The sequence below is a fragment of the Diorhabda carinulata genome, chromosome 9 (genome assembly GCF_026250575.1).
Source record: "Diorhabda carinulata isolate Delta chromosome 9, icDioCari1.1, whole genome shotgun sequence".
Lineage (NCBI taxonomy): Eukaryota > Metazoa > Arthropoda > Insecta > Coleoptera > Chrysomelidae > Diorhabda > Diorhabda carinulata.
Genome location: NC_079468.1, coordinates 200,335 through 217,529, shown reverse-complemented (window position 1 = coordinate 217,529; position 17,195 = coordinate 200,335). Strand labels below are relative to the sequence as shown.

The following is a 17,195-nucleotide window of genomic DNA, read 5'->3' as shown; positions in this document are numbered from 1 at the left end:
TGTGTTTGTTTTAAATTTTTTATTTTTAAAAAGTTAAAACTACAGTATATCCACCAAAGTTACAATAGATATTGTACATTTAGATCGTTTAATTTGATTATTCTTTAATAATTTATATTCTAACCGAAGTCCCGTAACAAAATCTACTGTCAGTAAATTAGTGAAAAGTTTAACGAAATTAGTGCAGTAAAATACAATAACTGAAGTCTCATATTTAAATGACATAACGAATTTTATTATATTATTTTAAATGTTGTTTTTTTTGTTGTGTTTGTTGTGTTTGTTTCAAATTTTTTATTTTTAAAAAGTTAAAACTACAGTATATCCACCAAAGTTACAATAGATATTGTACATTTAGATCGTTTAATTTGATTATTCTTTAATAATTTATATTCTAACCGAAGTCCCGTAACAAAATCTACTGTCAGTAAATTAGTGAAAAGTTTAACGAAATTAGTGCAGTAAAATACAATAACTGAAGTCTCATATTTAAATGACATAACGAATTTTATTATATTATTATAAATGTTGTTTTTTTTGTTGTGTTTGTTGTGTTTGTTTTAAATTTTTTATTTTTAAAAAGTTAAAACTACAGTATATCCACCAAAGTTACAATAGATATTGTACATTTAGATCGTTTAATTTGATTATTCTTTAATAATTTATATTCTAACCGAAGTCCCGTAACAAAATCTACTGTCAGTAAATTAGTGAAAAGTTTAACGAAATTAGTGCAGTAAAATACAATAACTGAAGTCTCATATTTAAATGACATAACGAATTTTATTATATTATTATAAATGTTGTTTTTTTTGTTGTGTTTGTTGTGTTTGTTTCAAATTTTTTATTTTTAAAAAGTTAAAACTACAGTATATCCACCAAAGTTACAATAGATATTGTACATTTAGATCGTTTGATTTGATTATTCTTTAATAATTTATATTCTAACCGAAATCCCGTAACAAAATCTACTGTCAGTAAATTAGTGAAAAGTTTAACGAAATTAGTGCAGTAAAATACAATAACTGAAGTCTCATATTTAAATGACATAACGAATTTTATTATATTATTATAAATGTTGTTTTTTTTGTTGTGTTTGTTGTGTTTGTTTTAAATTTTTTATTTTTAAAAAGTTAAAACTACAGTATATCCACCAAAGTTACAATAGATATAGTACATTTAGATCGTTTAATTTGATTATTCTTTAATAATTTATATCCTAACCGAAATCCCGTAACAAAATCTACTGTCAGTAAATTAGTGAAAAGTTTAACGAAATTAGTGCAGTAAAATACAATAACTGAAGTCTCATATTTAAATGACATAACGAATTTTATTATATTATTTTAAATGTTGTTTTTTTTGTTGTGTTTGTTGTGTTTGTTTCAAATTTTTTATTTTTAAAAAGTTAAAACTACAGTATATCCACCAAAGTTACAATAAATATTGTACATTTAGATCGTTTAATTTGATTATTCTTTAATAATTTATATCCTAACCGAAATCCCGTAACAAAATCTACTGTCAGTAAATTAGTGAAAAGTTTAACGAAATTAGTGCAGTAAAATACAATAACTGAAGTCTCATATTTAAATGACATAACGAATTTTATTATATTATTTTAAATGTTGTTTTTTTTGTTGTGTTTGTTGTGTTTGTTTCAAATTTTTTATTTTTAAAAAGTTAAAACTACAGTATATCCACCAAAGTTACAATAGATATTGTACATTTAGATCGTTTAATTTGATTATTCTTTAATAATTTATATCCTAACCGAAATCCCGTAACAAAATCTACTGTCAGTAAATTAGTGAAAAGTTTAACGAAATTAGTGCAGTAAAATACAATAACTGAAGTCTCATATTTAAATGACATAACGAATTTTATTATATTATTATAAATGTTGTTTTTAAAACTTTGCAATACATTTTGCAACATCCCTGATTGCTCAATTGCCGTATCTGCGTGGTAATCTTTTAATTCCTGAATATTAGGAAGTTTTGTTTTATAAATAATGTTTTTCAAATGATCACACAGGAAATAGTCTAAAGGATTCATGTGGGGTGTTCGCGGGGGCCATTCGATAAAACCACGCACTTTAATCCATTTTCTGGGAAACACATTATTTAATTATTGCCTCACCACACATATTGAGGTGAGGCACCATCAATATTGTCGTTCGGGATGTTGTAATTGTCTTAAACTTTCTAATCATAAAGTTTTTTTTGAATGTAATTGAAAATACTTACTTGGATATGGAAATATCCGAGCCAAATCAAGTATAATACTATTTTCAAATAAATCTAAATACTCCGGACCATTTAAGTTACACTCAATGAAAAAGGGAACAATTATTCAGATTTTCGGAATATCGGGCGCGGGATTCACGCATCCAACGAGGATTGTTACGTGACCAGCATCTATAATTAAGCCGATTGATACAAATAGTTAGCGAAAAATAACATTTGGATCGTTTTGATCATTAGTATCGTCATATGACAATTCTTGAGCCAACGTTCGCGTAAAATTTTCATTTAATATCAAATTCCTTGGATATTTGTCTAGTACTCAAGTGTGGATAGTCTTCTAACAAAACACAAACATCTAAAGATTCATTTTCAGTTTTTCTACGTCCTCATAAAGTTTCGTTAAACTTTTTCACTAATTTATTAATCTCGTAATGGGATTTCGGTTAGGATATAAATCATTACACGTTTCTTCTTGACTTCTACGCTTATCAATAATATACATTGTGACTTTCGATAAATTTCAAGAATAATGAAACGTCAAATTTGTTATTGTATTAACAGGGTGATCCATTTAAAAAGATTCGAGGCGTTCCATACATAAAACTCAATCGGTATTCAACAGATATTATAAATAACGAAGGAAAATTAATTAATATAATAATATTGTAGAGCGGTAATGAAAACGAAGACGAAATATTCAGTTTAGAGTTTCGTGAAACACCAGGGGACTTATACAGTTCTCCGGTATATATGTACCCAAAGGAGAAATTGAAATATAATCAAACTAATTTTTATATATTTTCCGTTACTGCTGAGGTGAGTTAATTAATATCGAAACGTAAATATAAATATTCGATTTGATGTAATAATATTTTTAATCGTTGTTAGGATGGTGCCGGTCATATATCAGAAGAAAACAGCGCCATCATCAACGTGAATGATTTAAGAAACACTTACCCAGTATGGACTCTATTAACCAAATTCAAAGAATTCCAAGAAGAACAATCGCAAGTGAGTTAAATAACCGACGAAATCTTCAATTTATCGAAACCAATATTTTCGTTGTTGTAGAGTTTCGAAGTCAAAGCTATTGATGGCGATACTGGAATCAATGAAGACATTTGCTACTATAAAGTAAAAGAAGATCTATCTAAAGACTATATATCCGTTGATGAAATTAGCGGTCGAGTAGATGTTAAACCCATCGATAGAGATGAATACGATCTAACTTTCTACAAATGGGAAATCGAGGCTTGCGTCTGCAATTTAAACGGATCGTGGTGTACAACTGACGAAGTGACTTTCGTTATCGACGATATAGATGATAATCCGCCGCAAATAATAAAAAACATTTACAAGAACGGATCGGAAGAAGTGTTCGATCAGGACGAAGAGAAAATCATACAACTTTATTATCTTGAAAATTACAGCGGTAGCTATAATTTTTCCACAACCATAACTGATATTGATACGGTGAGAAATTTATAAAAAAATATTAATACCAATAATTTCTGAGCTAAAAAATAAAATTTAAACTACGAGGAATCTAGTTTTGGTTCTTAGAAAGTTGTTTGTAGGGAATTAACGCGCAATTCAAAGTTAATCTTGAAAAATACGGCGAGGAAAAAGATATCGATTATACAGAAGCTTATATGGTAGTACCAGGAGTTGGTTATAGAACTGGAACATTCCAAATTAGCGTTAAAAATAACGAGTATCTAGATTTCGAAGACGACGTTTGGAAAACCCACAAATATTACGTAAGTTTTCCAATACAAATCTAATATCTAATAGTCGTAGAAAAAATAAAGTATCGTGTACTAATTTCTTTTAGGTGGTGTCGAGAGGCGATCAAAATCCTGAGGAAATGAACGATAAAATTCTGATTAGCGTTAATTTGATAGATTACAACGACGAGTATCCCATTTTCGAAGAATCTTCATATTTTAATAGCATCAATGAAACTGTACCACAAGGTTATCACGTTATCACAACGAGCGCTTCGGATCGTGATGCTGAAGATACGACTCTCAAGTAAGCTCTTAATACTCTAAAACAGTCAAAGATACGGCCCGCGGGCCGTTTCCGACCCCAGTGCCGTATTATAAGGCCCCCGATAGCAAGAAAAAGTCTACGGATGTTTATTATAAGTAATTTCAAGCTAGGGAAAAATATGGTATCGCCATCTCTTAACAACAAGCCAAAATGTCATATTATTTTTGTCGAAAACGATAAAATCTTCCACGCGCTTCGTTTCTACACTAGAACCTTCCTTAACCATATAAAACGAGTGCGTCGACGCGTCGTGAGTCAGTTGAGTCGAGTAATCGAAACGATACGTTTGTAGAAGGATTTTAATTGTACTCGAGTTCCATAATTTTTTGGTATAATATCACAAAATATCAAGTTGATAGTGATGGCAGAGTTTTTCAGTCTAATTTGTTTGATTTGTAATCGTTTAGTTGCTGTTTGTAAAGATACATTATGATACGAATCAAAAGTCAAAATTCGATTGTTACATTGTCGTTTCCAAAATCTAAACTTCAACGTCAACAATCGATGTTTACTAAAGCTAATACGGAGAACGAAGAGGCCCTGAAATCAAATTTTGTTATTGCAAATCAAAACCTTTCATTTCCATCTCAAAAGTCAATAATTCAAAATATTTCGCTATTAAAAAACACAGTCGCTTCAAGAATAATTGATTTATCTTTGAAATAACTGAAGAACTACAGGGTTTTCCAATAAGAGGTGTTATTTTGAACAGCCCGCTATTTCGGTAATTGTCACTTTTGAAGCTGTCATTTTTTGACATTTGACAAGTAGAAACTACGCCATTAATGAAAATGGAACGATAGACGCTTCAACGACGCATTGAAAGAGACGGTTCGTAAAACTAAAATATTTTTTGGTCGACGTGAAGCACCTTCTCGGACCGCAATACAGAAATTGGTGGAAAAATTTGAGCTGTTGGGACAAGTTAGTGTTTGTCCTGGGTTATTAAAGTGACTGGCAAACATTCGGGCGTTGTAACTAAATTAAATCAGGGAATTTTGCGGGATTTCGCTGTATAATTCATCAGAAATCATTGGCATCCAAACATTTAAAAAAAAGACCACCGACAGTTTAGGCAATTTTGACAAGATTTGGTCAAAAAATTTTCGATGACGATCACTGGTGGTTTGATTGTGCCTTTTTGGTAGATATGAATAAACACTTGACTGATCTGAATATAAAATTAGAAGGTACAAATCTGATCGACACTCAAATGTATTCGCAAAGTTGAGGCTGTCGGATAATCGGGTGAAAAATCAAATTTTGTACCATTTCTTCAATTTAAAATCATTTGGTACAGTGAACCAAAAAAAATCGAATGAATATTCTCAATTTTTTCAAAATTTGATTACGGAATTCCAAATTTACAACAATCCGTTCAATTTCGAAGCTTCACAAGTACCAGTTTGCGAAAGTAGTTGGATAGATATTCAATCGGACATTATATATTTTATATATACAATATTTCAAGAGTTTGGATAAATACAAGGATTTAAAAAATGTTTGGTAGCAGAACAAACATCGCACAAGACTTGGGAATGAACATCTCCAATCGATTAGCTTGTCAAAAACAATCTGAAGCTCAACAACTATCTTTTATAACTTTGTTATGATTTTTAACAACCGTATATTATAAACTTGCATAATTTAATAAATAAAATGTTATAATAATTGTTTTTTTGTTTATTATCATCTCTGGTCTAAAATATAATTGAATTTAAATTATAAAATCTTCTCTAATATTAATAATCGTTCATTTATTATTTGAAGAATGAATATAGTGGGAAGTTACGCTGAAGAAAGGCTAGAGATCGATTCTAATGGGGTGATTACGGTGAAAAAAGATGGATCTTTCGATTACGACATCTTAAAATCTATTTACTTTCAAGTTACCGCAACAGATAATGCCGATCATGTCACGTCAGTGCCGGTCACCATCTATATTCTAGATGTTAACAATAAAGCTCCAGTCATAGATCCGGTAAGTATAAATACTTGTCATTTAATGGAAATATCTGGGACTCACACTAGATAGTAAAATTATCTGGAACAAACACGAAAAAGAAACGATCAGTAAAGCCAAAACAGTCCTGATAATGAGCACGAAGGAATTGGGGCTTTAACGATTTCAAATCTACTTCTTGATGGATCAAATGGATTCTGCCTTATCGCAGCTATAAAGGGGGACACACTATAAAACCTTTGGGTCGAAATGTACCCCCATATTTTAATTTAATTAGATTATATAGATTTCGTTTGTTTAATTTTATTAATTTCGTCGATTGAAGGTGATGCGTTTATCCGTTGAAGAGAATCAAAAAAACGGGGTTGCTTTAAACGTAACTATAACAGCATCGGACGTCGATACTACAGCAAATCTAAAATCTTATATCAATTGGGACGAAACTAAAGTTACGAAAACAAACAGTTATATCGATATTACCGACGAAATAAGAGAAGCGATGAAGTAAGTAATTTGATAAATTTATCGCGTACTACAAAAATTCAAATCGCTTTGCTTCTAAATCGATACGTTGATTCTTTTTTTTTTGAAAATTGATATCGAGAAACGAACTATCGATAGTTTTGTGTTAATTGGGGGATATAAAACAACCAGTTATTGTCTTTTCCAGTTTCTTAAAAGTGGAAAGTACGCAAACGAAGAACGGTACAGGTTTGGAAATCAAATTGGTGGTAGCGAATAATAACGAGGATAATCCAAATAAACCCGATTTCGAATTGTTCGATACTCTATATCTAGCAATAACAGTTGAAGATCTTAACACTGATCCAGATTTCGAAGACCAACGGACAACTACAAGTAAGATAAATACTAAAAAAAAAAACTATTATTTATGAGATGTTCCAACATTAAAAATTCAGGTAATTATTTTATTTAGGTTACATACCCTCGATTTCCTTGAAATTTTAGTATGTTATGGAGAAAATTTTGCTCATTAATTTGATGTATATGTGTATATAGGGCACGAAAATTATTCCTTCACGTAGTTTTTAAGGTTTAAACATTGGATATTGTTTGAATAGTTTTCAAATACTTGATATTGGGGAGGATTAAGGGCGGGGAAAGGTTTCTGTTGAACATTTAGACTATCTTTTAACGACCCCCTTCCCGCCCCCAATCCTCTCCAACATCCAGTATTTGCAAAATATCAACTATTCAAGATAGTGCACAATATCCAATGTTCAAACCTTAAAAACTACGTGAGGGAATAATTTTTGTACTTAGACTATCTTTTAACACATCAACACCCCCTTCCCCCAAATTCTCCCTAATATTAATTATAATTAGTTACGACTAATGCAATGACACAAATCAATTTCTAATATTAATCATTTATTCACACGTATTAATTAAATTATCATCAATTTCTATTGGATACATTCGTAACATTTCTTCAATAAATACTTTAATATGAATAATGTATTTTAAATAGAAATTCCCCAAAATACTGACGATACTGATATATATCTAAGACTTCTATAACAAGATATGTTATCATAAATATCTCGACAAAGTCGCTCAATATGTTGAGTATGAGCCTAACTCAACCTAACTTGACCTAACCTAAACATAACCTAACCTAACCTAACCTGAACATAACATAACCTAACCTAACTTAACCTTACCTAACCTAACCTAAACATAACCTAACCTAACCTAACCTAACCTAACGTAACCTAACCTAACTTAAACATAACATAACCTAACCTAACCTAAACATAACATAACCTAACCTAACCTAAACATAACATAACCTAACCTAACCTAACCTAACCTAACTTAACCTAACCTAACTTAACCTAAACATAGCCTAATCTAACCTAACCTAACGTAACCTAAATATAACCTAACCTAAACATAACATCACCTAACCTAACTTAACCTAACCTAACCTAACCTAAACATAACCTAACCTAACCTAACCTAACCTAACGTAACCTAACCTAACTTAAACATAACATAACCTAACCTAACCTAAACATAACATAACCTAACCTAACCTAAACATAACATAACCTAACCTAACCTAATTTAACCTAACCTAACCTAACCTAAACATAGCCTAGCCTAACCTAGCCTAACGTAACCTAAATATAACCTAACCTAAACATAACATAACCTAACCTAACGTATCTAAATTTTTAAGCTCGATAAAATATGTGAAAAAATAATTTCCGCGCCCTATATATATAAATTAAATTAATCAGCATAATTTTCTCTACAACATACTAAACTTTCAAGGAGATCGGGCGTATACAACTCAAACTAAATAATTACCAAAATTCAATTTGATATAATAGTAAAAAAATTTATTCGGACTAGTCCACAGCTTGTTTTAAGGTATTTTTGGTTTTCACGTAATTTATATTTTCTTTATATTTTTTATATTTTATACCCGATTGTATTGATATTTATTAATCTTCTATACGATGTAATAGTCTAATAGTTCTTTTAAAAACAAAGTCGCTCAATATTTTGAGTATTTGAGCCTAATACAACCCAACTTAACTTAACCTAACCTAACTTAACCTAACCTAAACATAACCTAACCTAACCTAAACATAACATAACATAACCTAACCTAACCTAACTTAACCTAACCTAACCTAAACATAACATAACCTAACCTAACGTATCTAAATTTTCAACCTTGAAAAAATATGTGAAAAAATAAATTCTAGATCAGGGTTTCTCCATCAGCATTAAAACGATATAAACTGTTTCTAAATGTGTATTAGCAAACCAAGGAATTTGAGAAAGACTCTTAAATTTGTACATTGCACCAAGATTGCCCAACGATATCTGGAGAAGAAGAAATAATAAAGAATTTGATGAACTTTACGGAGAAACTACAATAAGCTCTTTTATACAGAGGTACAGAGGGTGAGTTGTTGAGGGACTACATAGACAACGAATACGAAAATTAGTACCGCAAAATAGGAAAAAAAGGAAAAGGGGCTACCAAGGAAGAGATGGTATGACTGTGTAGTGGAAGACGTAAAAAATACTAATACCCCAGGTCTATTTGGTCTGTAGAGCATATTAATAAATAGAAATCGACAGCTTCTATCGAAAGAAATAAATAACATTACTAGATAAAAACTATAATTGATCTAATAAAAAATACGCTTGTTTCAGGTACTATACTTATCAGTATAACTGATATCAATGACAATCCACCTTCATTTCCCGATTCCAATAACGTCGACCGATCGGCAATAGAAGCTGCATCTATAGGAGCCTCGGTGGGTTTCATTAAAGCTATTGACCTGGATACAGTCAATTCTGTTCTATATTATTATTGCACGTAAGTATAACCAGAAACGCATATTTTTGAAAAATAGGATCCGATCTACAGATCCAGTATCTGGGATAGATCGGAAACTGGAAAATATTTGGCAATAATGGCAACACTGTATTTGTTTTGGAAGCTGATACATCCAATGAATTCGTTTTTATGTCTGACGATCATAGAGGGCGCTAGTTGTACGGTTTATACCGAGTAGTATCGAACATAATTTTTGTAATAAATTAGATTTATTAAGCGAAATTTCAATTGACAAATATTAAGTTGAAATTGATGTTGGTAATACACTTTTGGCATGTGGATTCTCATCAGACCAAAAATTTGGATTGAGGACTGCCCTTTTTTGTAATGTATGACAAAAATCCAGATAGTACAGTGAACTAGGCAAATTACCTCGCAATTTTAAAGAAAAAGATTAGTTTGAAATTTTGACAGAAGCTCAAAAATGATAGTAATAGTAAATCTGATTTGGTGCCAATATATGCTTCTACCCCAGGGGTGAATGCCACCCTTATTCAAGGGGTGGAAATTTAAAATTTCAAAATAACACCGGGAATCGATAGAGGATTGAATTTTATGAAGAAAATGCGGAATAGAGTTTTTTATTTAACTCGATAATTTCTGAGTTATTCGCGATTGATTGAATTAAAAGAAAAACACGTTTTTCAACATTTTTTCACGAAAAACTCGAAAATTACGCATTTTCTGAAAAAAATTATACTTATCGAAATTGAAGCTTATAAAAAACCAAAGAAATTAGTCAGTTTAAATTAAATTTTTTAAATAATATGCAGCAACTTATGAGTCACTAAAAGCCAATTTTTTATTTTTTGTAAATTTATGCAGAGATTTGAGCTCAAATAACGTAAAAACTATCAATTTTTCGTAAAAATTTGTAATAAACAATTTTAAAGTGCTTTTTTAGACCTTTAAAATGAGTTTTTATAAAACCGACTAGCTTTAAAATTAAGCGAGTTATGACGAAAATAAGTTGAGTAACTCGAATTTGAAAAAACAAAAAATGTCGGTAAATTTGACACCATGTGCGGCGAAATTAAAATTAATCGTAGCCCATGTAAAATTATCTTTGTTTAAGCCCTAACAACACTTTCCAAAAGTTTGAATGGTTTGGAAAACGTTTATTTTGAAAAAAGTTGTTTAACGTGAAATTTTTTTTCGATTTTTAAAAAAACTATTATTTTTTCAAAATATCTCGAAAACTATTGGATCAACGAAAGAATTTTTTAAACTAAGATTTAGTTTTTATTTTATTGAACATTTTGTTTTTTTTAAACTCACGTAACTTGAAAATTAAACGAGATATAAGCGTTTAAAGTATCGATTTCAACGCTAAGGGTCAGTCTTTTCTACCTTTTAGCTTCAAAATTCTCTGAAGAAAAAGGCCTAGAAGGGTTGCAACTCTCATGGTTTTGTAGCTTACAAAATTCCCTACAAAATGATGTATGGATGAATGCAAAAAGCTTAAAAGGAAGCCGAGTTATTATTAAAAAACCGAAATTCATTTTTCTAGAGATAATGCTGGAAACGTTTTGATCTTTTTCGAGTATTTATTCTTTTATACACGCCGTGTCTCCTTTGTATTTATATTTTATTATATTTTTCCCATTCTGAGGGGTGGTTTTTGGTAGTTGCATTATTAAAAATATCGAGGGTCAGATTCCTAATACTCAAAGAAAAAAATTCTTCCAAATACGATTCAAAATAAAAAAAATTTCATGTTTTTTACCACATTTTTCAAATAATCTTTGTACGAGGGGTTGTATTTAAGGGTAGGTGAGGTGTAAAATATCAAAATATTAAAGTCATGATACAAAACAATCAAAATTTATTATATTTGAACATAACTATAACCAATCACCGCTTTAATTCATTATTTATCAATTTATTGGTAAGTAAGGGGTGATTTTCACCCCTTAAAAATAAAAATCATACTTTGCGACCAAGTCAGGTTCGAAGGGGAGGGTAAGATGAACTTAATTCCAAATTTTCAAGAAGATCGATAAAGGTCTTTAAGATTTTAAGCTTGAATTGCTGTACTAAGAAAATTTTAGAACAATAAACAAAAAATTTCCTAGTTTTGTATGGAATCGTCTCGAGAAAATCGGGCTACTTAAATTTCGTATCTCGATTTTCTCGTATAATGGAGATGAAGATTACTTCGTGGACTAAATAGTCTCTGTAGACAAAAACAAAACGTCGCGTCCTACTAAGCTTTGGAATTGTGTTTCTGCACGTTCACTACTACTTTCAACATCCTACCTACATCACAGACTTGGCACCTTTTCATTTTTGCTTTGAAGAAGAGGTTTGTAGTACAAAATAGCTTCGACGTTATCATTTATTAAACTGTATCGTTTGTTATTTCATTTTTATTTAATGAAAATTATCTTATTTTGTTATTTTTGTTTAAGTGCTGAAGAGGAAAAATATGATTGGGTTGAAGTGAACGAAACGTCGGGCGCACTAACCGTTAAAAACGAAGGAATCGACGCAGATATACCGTTATATAATTTTTCTTACAAATGTTGGGCTTATGATGGATTATATTTTTCCGAACCGTTAGAGGTAAGTCATACGATTTTAGGTACCCAAAAATATTATTTTTTAAATGCTTTGTCTCAGCGGTGCTTCCACTGTTCTTCCACATTCTTCAAAACCCATCTTTAGAGGTGGCTGCAAGCTCCTGTCTCGTTCTTTTGTCGATGTCTTCAATATTTTCAAATCGCCGTCTTTTCATACCCCTTTTCATGCGTGGTAACAAGAAAAAGTCGCACGGAACCAGGTCAGGCGAGTAAGGTGCGTGGGGCACCAAAAACTAGCTAACAGTGATGGCTGAGTGTGCAGGTGTCTGTCGACGGTGTGTGCGCTCAAGCTCTCGAATTCTTTCAACGTTTTCATCGAATGGGACAGTTTTTAAATCCACTCGTACACTTGAATTTTCCTTATAGCATAATGTTTGTAAGCAATTTTCAACATTAAAACATTTTTTCGGCACCTTTTTTACCGAGTCGAAAACAAAATTTCCCGGCGGCTTAAATTTGCCATCATAAAAAAACGAAGCTAGCAGTGAAACGGCCCGCGCGGCTCTGAATTAGCGACGAGTTGCGTTAGGCAGGCCCTAGCGGCATAAATCAGTACTACAATAGCTCCACCGATTGACGCGGAATTATCCAAAGGTGGATTTCTCTTGTATGTGTCTATTCCAAAACGGAAAATAATTTTCTAACATTATTATAGGTACTAATACAAGTAGTAGACACCAATAGTAAAAATCCAGTGATATCGGAAATCGGTGTTTTAGATGTTGAAGAAAAATCCCCCCCAGATACAAACGTATCTTATATATACACTTCAGATAAAGATAGAGATGGTAAGTTAATATAAATATCAAAGTTCGTACACTCCAAATTGTATTTATGAAGTGAGTTTTATTTATTTCGTATTTTGCTTGTATTTTTTAGCCCCTTTCCATACGGTAACGTGTAAATTTCAAACTACCGATGGTAATATCGATACAACATTGTGCGCTCAAAATTTTTATTTCACCGAAGACAACACTATAATGGTGACTAACGGAGGTGATTCTTTAAATAGAGATAAAGGACCTGCCAATTATAGTTGCAGCATCGAATGTATAGACAATCAGTACAGTGAGTTTTATTTAATTGTTCAGTAACACCAAGAAATAGTTATTTGTATTCCAACACTACGTGTTTCGTTGGGTTTTTCGCCTTTTTCTTCGTACTGTTTTCCGTACCTTGCACGAGCTTTATCCGGCAACATCGCTGATGTTTTCTTTTCCATCATCTTTCATTGTTATATCATTAATTTAGACAAAACTTCGGATAAGAGATTTAAGGTTATGCAAAATCATCGAAATAAAACTGTCAACTGTCAACTGTTAAAGTTGTGTACTCCGGAGCGTTCCGAAAGTGTTTTGCAGTACGAAACTGTCATTTTCATTACATGGAACACTCGAAACGCAACTAAATGATTACAGAACGAATAACTTTCAGATGGCTGTAGAAAAAATATGTACAATTTACATTTACATGATTAATTTTTTGAGAGTTTAACTAATTGATGTGATTTTTTTTTTATTATTTTTAGATGAAAGATCGCAAGGGATAAGGAGAGATACGAAATCATTTATTATTATGTTAAATGATGTAAACGACAACGAACCAAAATTAGTAACGAACGACTTAAGTTGTTCGGAAAATTTAGACAAGGTATTAGTTTGAAAAAATATCTTTAAAATCTAGAAATTAACCAACTAGATTAATCACTGCTGTCAAATGCTTTCTTGATTTATCTAAATTATCATTTATCACAAAAAAACGATTTTTAGTGAATTTTCTTAAACTAGATTCAAACCCGGGACTCCAATTTGAATGCGCGTAGCATTAACAATGAAACATTGGTGAAATGCGTAAAAATTATAACGTTTAAAAGAAATTTCGTTTAGAATTCTGTATCCTGTAGGGAAAATCATTTTTCAGGATTGCAAACCCACAAACTTAAACCTAAACTCAAGTCTAAATGAAACTTTTTGATACCTTTAGATAAAAAATGTCGTAAACAACGTTCATTATTGTATGATTTGAAATAAAATTTTGAAATTTGTTAAATTTTTAGAATGAAAATATCGGTGAAATTTGGGGTAAAGATATAGACGCCGGTAAAAACGCGGAAATCGATTTTACTATTTTGAGTGTTATTAACAATGAAAACGGTAAAGATTACAAAGATTTATTCGAAATTGTCGAAGAGGATGATTATGTTTTCAATGCTACAATCAAGCGAGTCCATCTTGTCGCTACAGATAACCTCAAAAATCATTATGGAAAATACGAAATGCAAATAAATGTAAGTAGTTGTCCTACAATTCGAATCCAAGTTGTTTTATTATCAAACAAACTTCAAGTTTCAGTTTTTAATATAATGTAACGTTTTTCGTATTTATTTACAATCTTTTTATCCGTGAGGTGAATTTATAAACACTTTACGTTACTAATTTATTTAAAACTAAACCAACTACGTTCACACAAATCATTTATGTACCTAAATAAGATTCTACAAAGTTCTAGAACAAAAAGAAGCACAACAAATAAATAAATAGACTTTCCTAGAAATTATTTGGAACAAATACTGTCAATTAACCGCCTGCTGTAATAAAAAACGAAAATAATGATATTCAAGAATAGCGGATTGGATTACAAATATGGAATACATTAAAATCGTTGGGAAAGGATTTTAGATTTTTATAAAAGCTAAAAATTACGATACGAACGAATCAGGATTAAAACAGAAAAATGATTAAGAAACAGGACCAACGAAAACTGTTGTGTTATATCAAAGATTGTTATGGCTGGGATGTTTAGAAATAAAAAGATTTGGCACTTGGGAAATGAGAAAACAAAACAAGATTTCTATCGACTACTAATGAAAACTTTTTGTTTTAAATATAGAAAATGTCAAAATGCAGTAAAATATCGTTAATTGCGGAACAAATAGGGCCACAACAAACAATTAATTGAAAAATAAAGAAATTCGAAAAGGCCACACACCTTTCCATACGTTTTTTTTTCCACTCTATCGCTTCCATCGACTCAAATCGGATCCCTTTCAAAGTGACTCTAACCTTTCAAGGAAATCTGAGCAAGAGTTTTTGGTAAGGAGCCAGATTTTTTGGTACCAGCTTCGCACAGACTTTTGTCGTGTCTAAAATTTTTCCAACCGTATCTTTATTGGCGTTTAGAGCCTCGGAAATCATTCGACGATCTGCACGCGCAATTCGGTTGATTTTGGTAATTGTTTCCGGAGTTTAAACAGTCACAGGACGACCTAGACGCTGGTCTTGTCCAGTACTATCTCGGTCTTCACTAAAGCGCTTTTACCACTTAAAAACAGGCGCTCGAGATAGAGAATTGTCCCCATATGCTTACGTATTTCCTAAACGTTTAATAAGCTTACGTTTTTTCGTCACCAAACTGCATTTTCAAGTTGTACCGCGTTGCTTTTTTATTTTAATATTATTTATTGTTACCAATAAACTATCTTGTGTTTTAGTTGAAAGATAGAGGAGTAGAGCCTCTAGAGTCAAATGGAACTATCCAATTAACTATAAATAAGTTCAACTACAAGTCTCCAGAAATCAAATTCCCAGTTGATAATGAAGTGTACAGGCTATTTTCGGTAAATAATCTTTTTTCTTATTTTATAAATGAGATTCAATATAAGACATCGGGATACAAGAGACTTTTTTTTCCAGTCGCAAACTCCTGGTGAGCCGCTGCGGATGTTCAAGAGCGAATCAAATCTATCGAACTTCCAAGCAACCGATGGCGTATCTGAAACATGTTCGAAATGGGATGTTCGGTTTACTTTGGATCAAAATGATGCTGGTGAATATATTACAGTTTTCTATGTATTCATTATATCTATTCGATCGTTTTCCTGGATAGCTCTGTCTTTCATATTTTGTTCGATTCCTTCCTTTCGCGTCCTCGAGGGTCTTCTTCGTTTCCTTCTATTCTGCGGTTAATACATCAGTTGCTCGGTCTGTAATCTATCTGAAGATGGTGTATAATCGACTTGATCTTCGTGATAAATCTTCATTTTGTTCTGATAATTCCGCAAGAACTTCCCTAGTAGTCTTGACTTTGTATATTGTCATTTTTGTGTTTAGGTTAATTTTCTACCATTAATACGATTACAAAAAAACAATAAAAATTCTCTTTCGCACATTTATTGAAGACTGTTAAACTTAATATCAATTGTATTCCATAAATCATATTATACGGGGTGTCCCACGACGATTTAAAACTATTTGTATATGGCGAAATATTAATGCGTCTAAATGTTCTTGATTTTTGATCTCTTCTGTTTTAAAATAATTTTTTTGATAATTTTTTTTAGAAAAAAGATAAATTTTGACTTTCGACTTTTCTAAGAAATAAGAAATTTGGCGAAATATTTATAGTAAAATCATGAAAATAGGAGAAACTGGGTGGTTCTATTTAAAAAAATTAAAAAAAAAATTGATATTTATGAAGTTAAACTTTGAACACTTTTTATACACACCCTGTATAAAATGAAAAATTTTCCAACATAGATTCGAATACGTCTGACCTTGCTAAAAACAACCGAACAGAAATCATTTTCATATCCTTAAGGATAACTTCGAAAAAAAATAATTTAGTACGATCTGCAGCTGTCAAACTTTTTACAAAAAAAACAATAACTCAAAAAGTATACGTTTTTCGAAAAAAGTTTTCAGACAAAAGTACACTAAACTTTCACGTAGATTTAAAAAATGTATTAATATACAGGGTGTTCTATTTAAAAAAATAGAGAAATTTGATATTTACGAAGTAAAACTTTGAACACTTTTTATACACACCCTGTATAAAATGAAAAATTTTCCAACATAGATTCAAATACGTCTGACCTTGCTAAAAGCAACCGAACAGAAATCATTTTCATATCCTTAAGGATAACTTCGAAAAAAATTAAGTTAGAAGGATCTGCAGCTGTC

General features: G+C 31.1%; 1 protein-coding gene across 1 annotated transcript in view; it reads left to right on the top strand.

Moving 5' to 3' along the window:
• LOC130897751 (protocadherin Fat 4-like) overlaps positions 1–17,195 on the top strand; it is a 37,593-nt gene that overhangs the window by 12,948 nt on the left and 7,450 nt on the right. The window contains exons 6-21 of the mRNA XM_057806634.1: positions 2,919–3,065; positions 3,138–3,260; positions 3,321–3,722; positions 3,827–4,009; positions 4,084–4,283; positions 6,075–6,285; positions 6,593–6,771; positions 6,938–7,125; positions 9,466–9,634; positions 12,067–12,220; positions 12,893–13,025; positions 13,117–13,305; positions 13,766–13,887; positions 14,294–14,524; positions 15,728–15,853; positions 15,930–16,062. Of these exons, the coding sequence (XP_057662617.1) occupies positions 2,919–3,065; positions 3,138–3,260; positions 3,321–3,722; positions 3,827–4,009; positions 4,084–4,283; positions 6,075–6,285; positions 6,593–6,771; positions 6,938–7,125; positions 9,466–9,634; positions 12,067–12,220; positions 12,893–13,025; positions 13,117–13,305; positions 13,766–13,887; positions 14,294–14,524; positions 15,728–15,853; positions 15,930–16,062 (2,890 nt within the window). The remainder of the gene's footprint in view (positions 1–2,918; positions 3,066–3,137; positions 3,261–3,320; positions 3,723–3,826; positions 4,010–4,083; positions 4,284–6,074; positions 6,286–6,592; positions 6,772–6,937; positions 7,126–9,465; positions 9,635–12,066; positions 12,221–12,892; positions 13,026–13,116; positions 13,306–13,765; positions 13,888–14,293; positions 14,525–15,727; positions 15,854–15,929; positions 16,063–17,195) is intronic.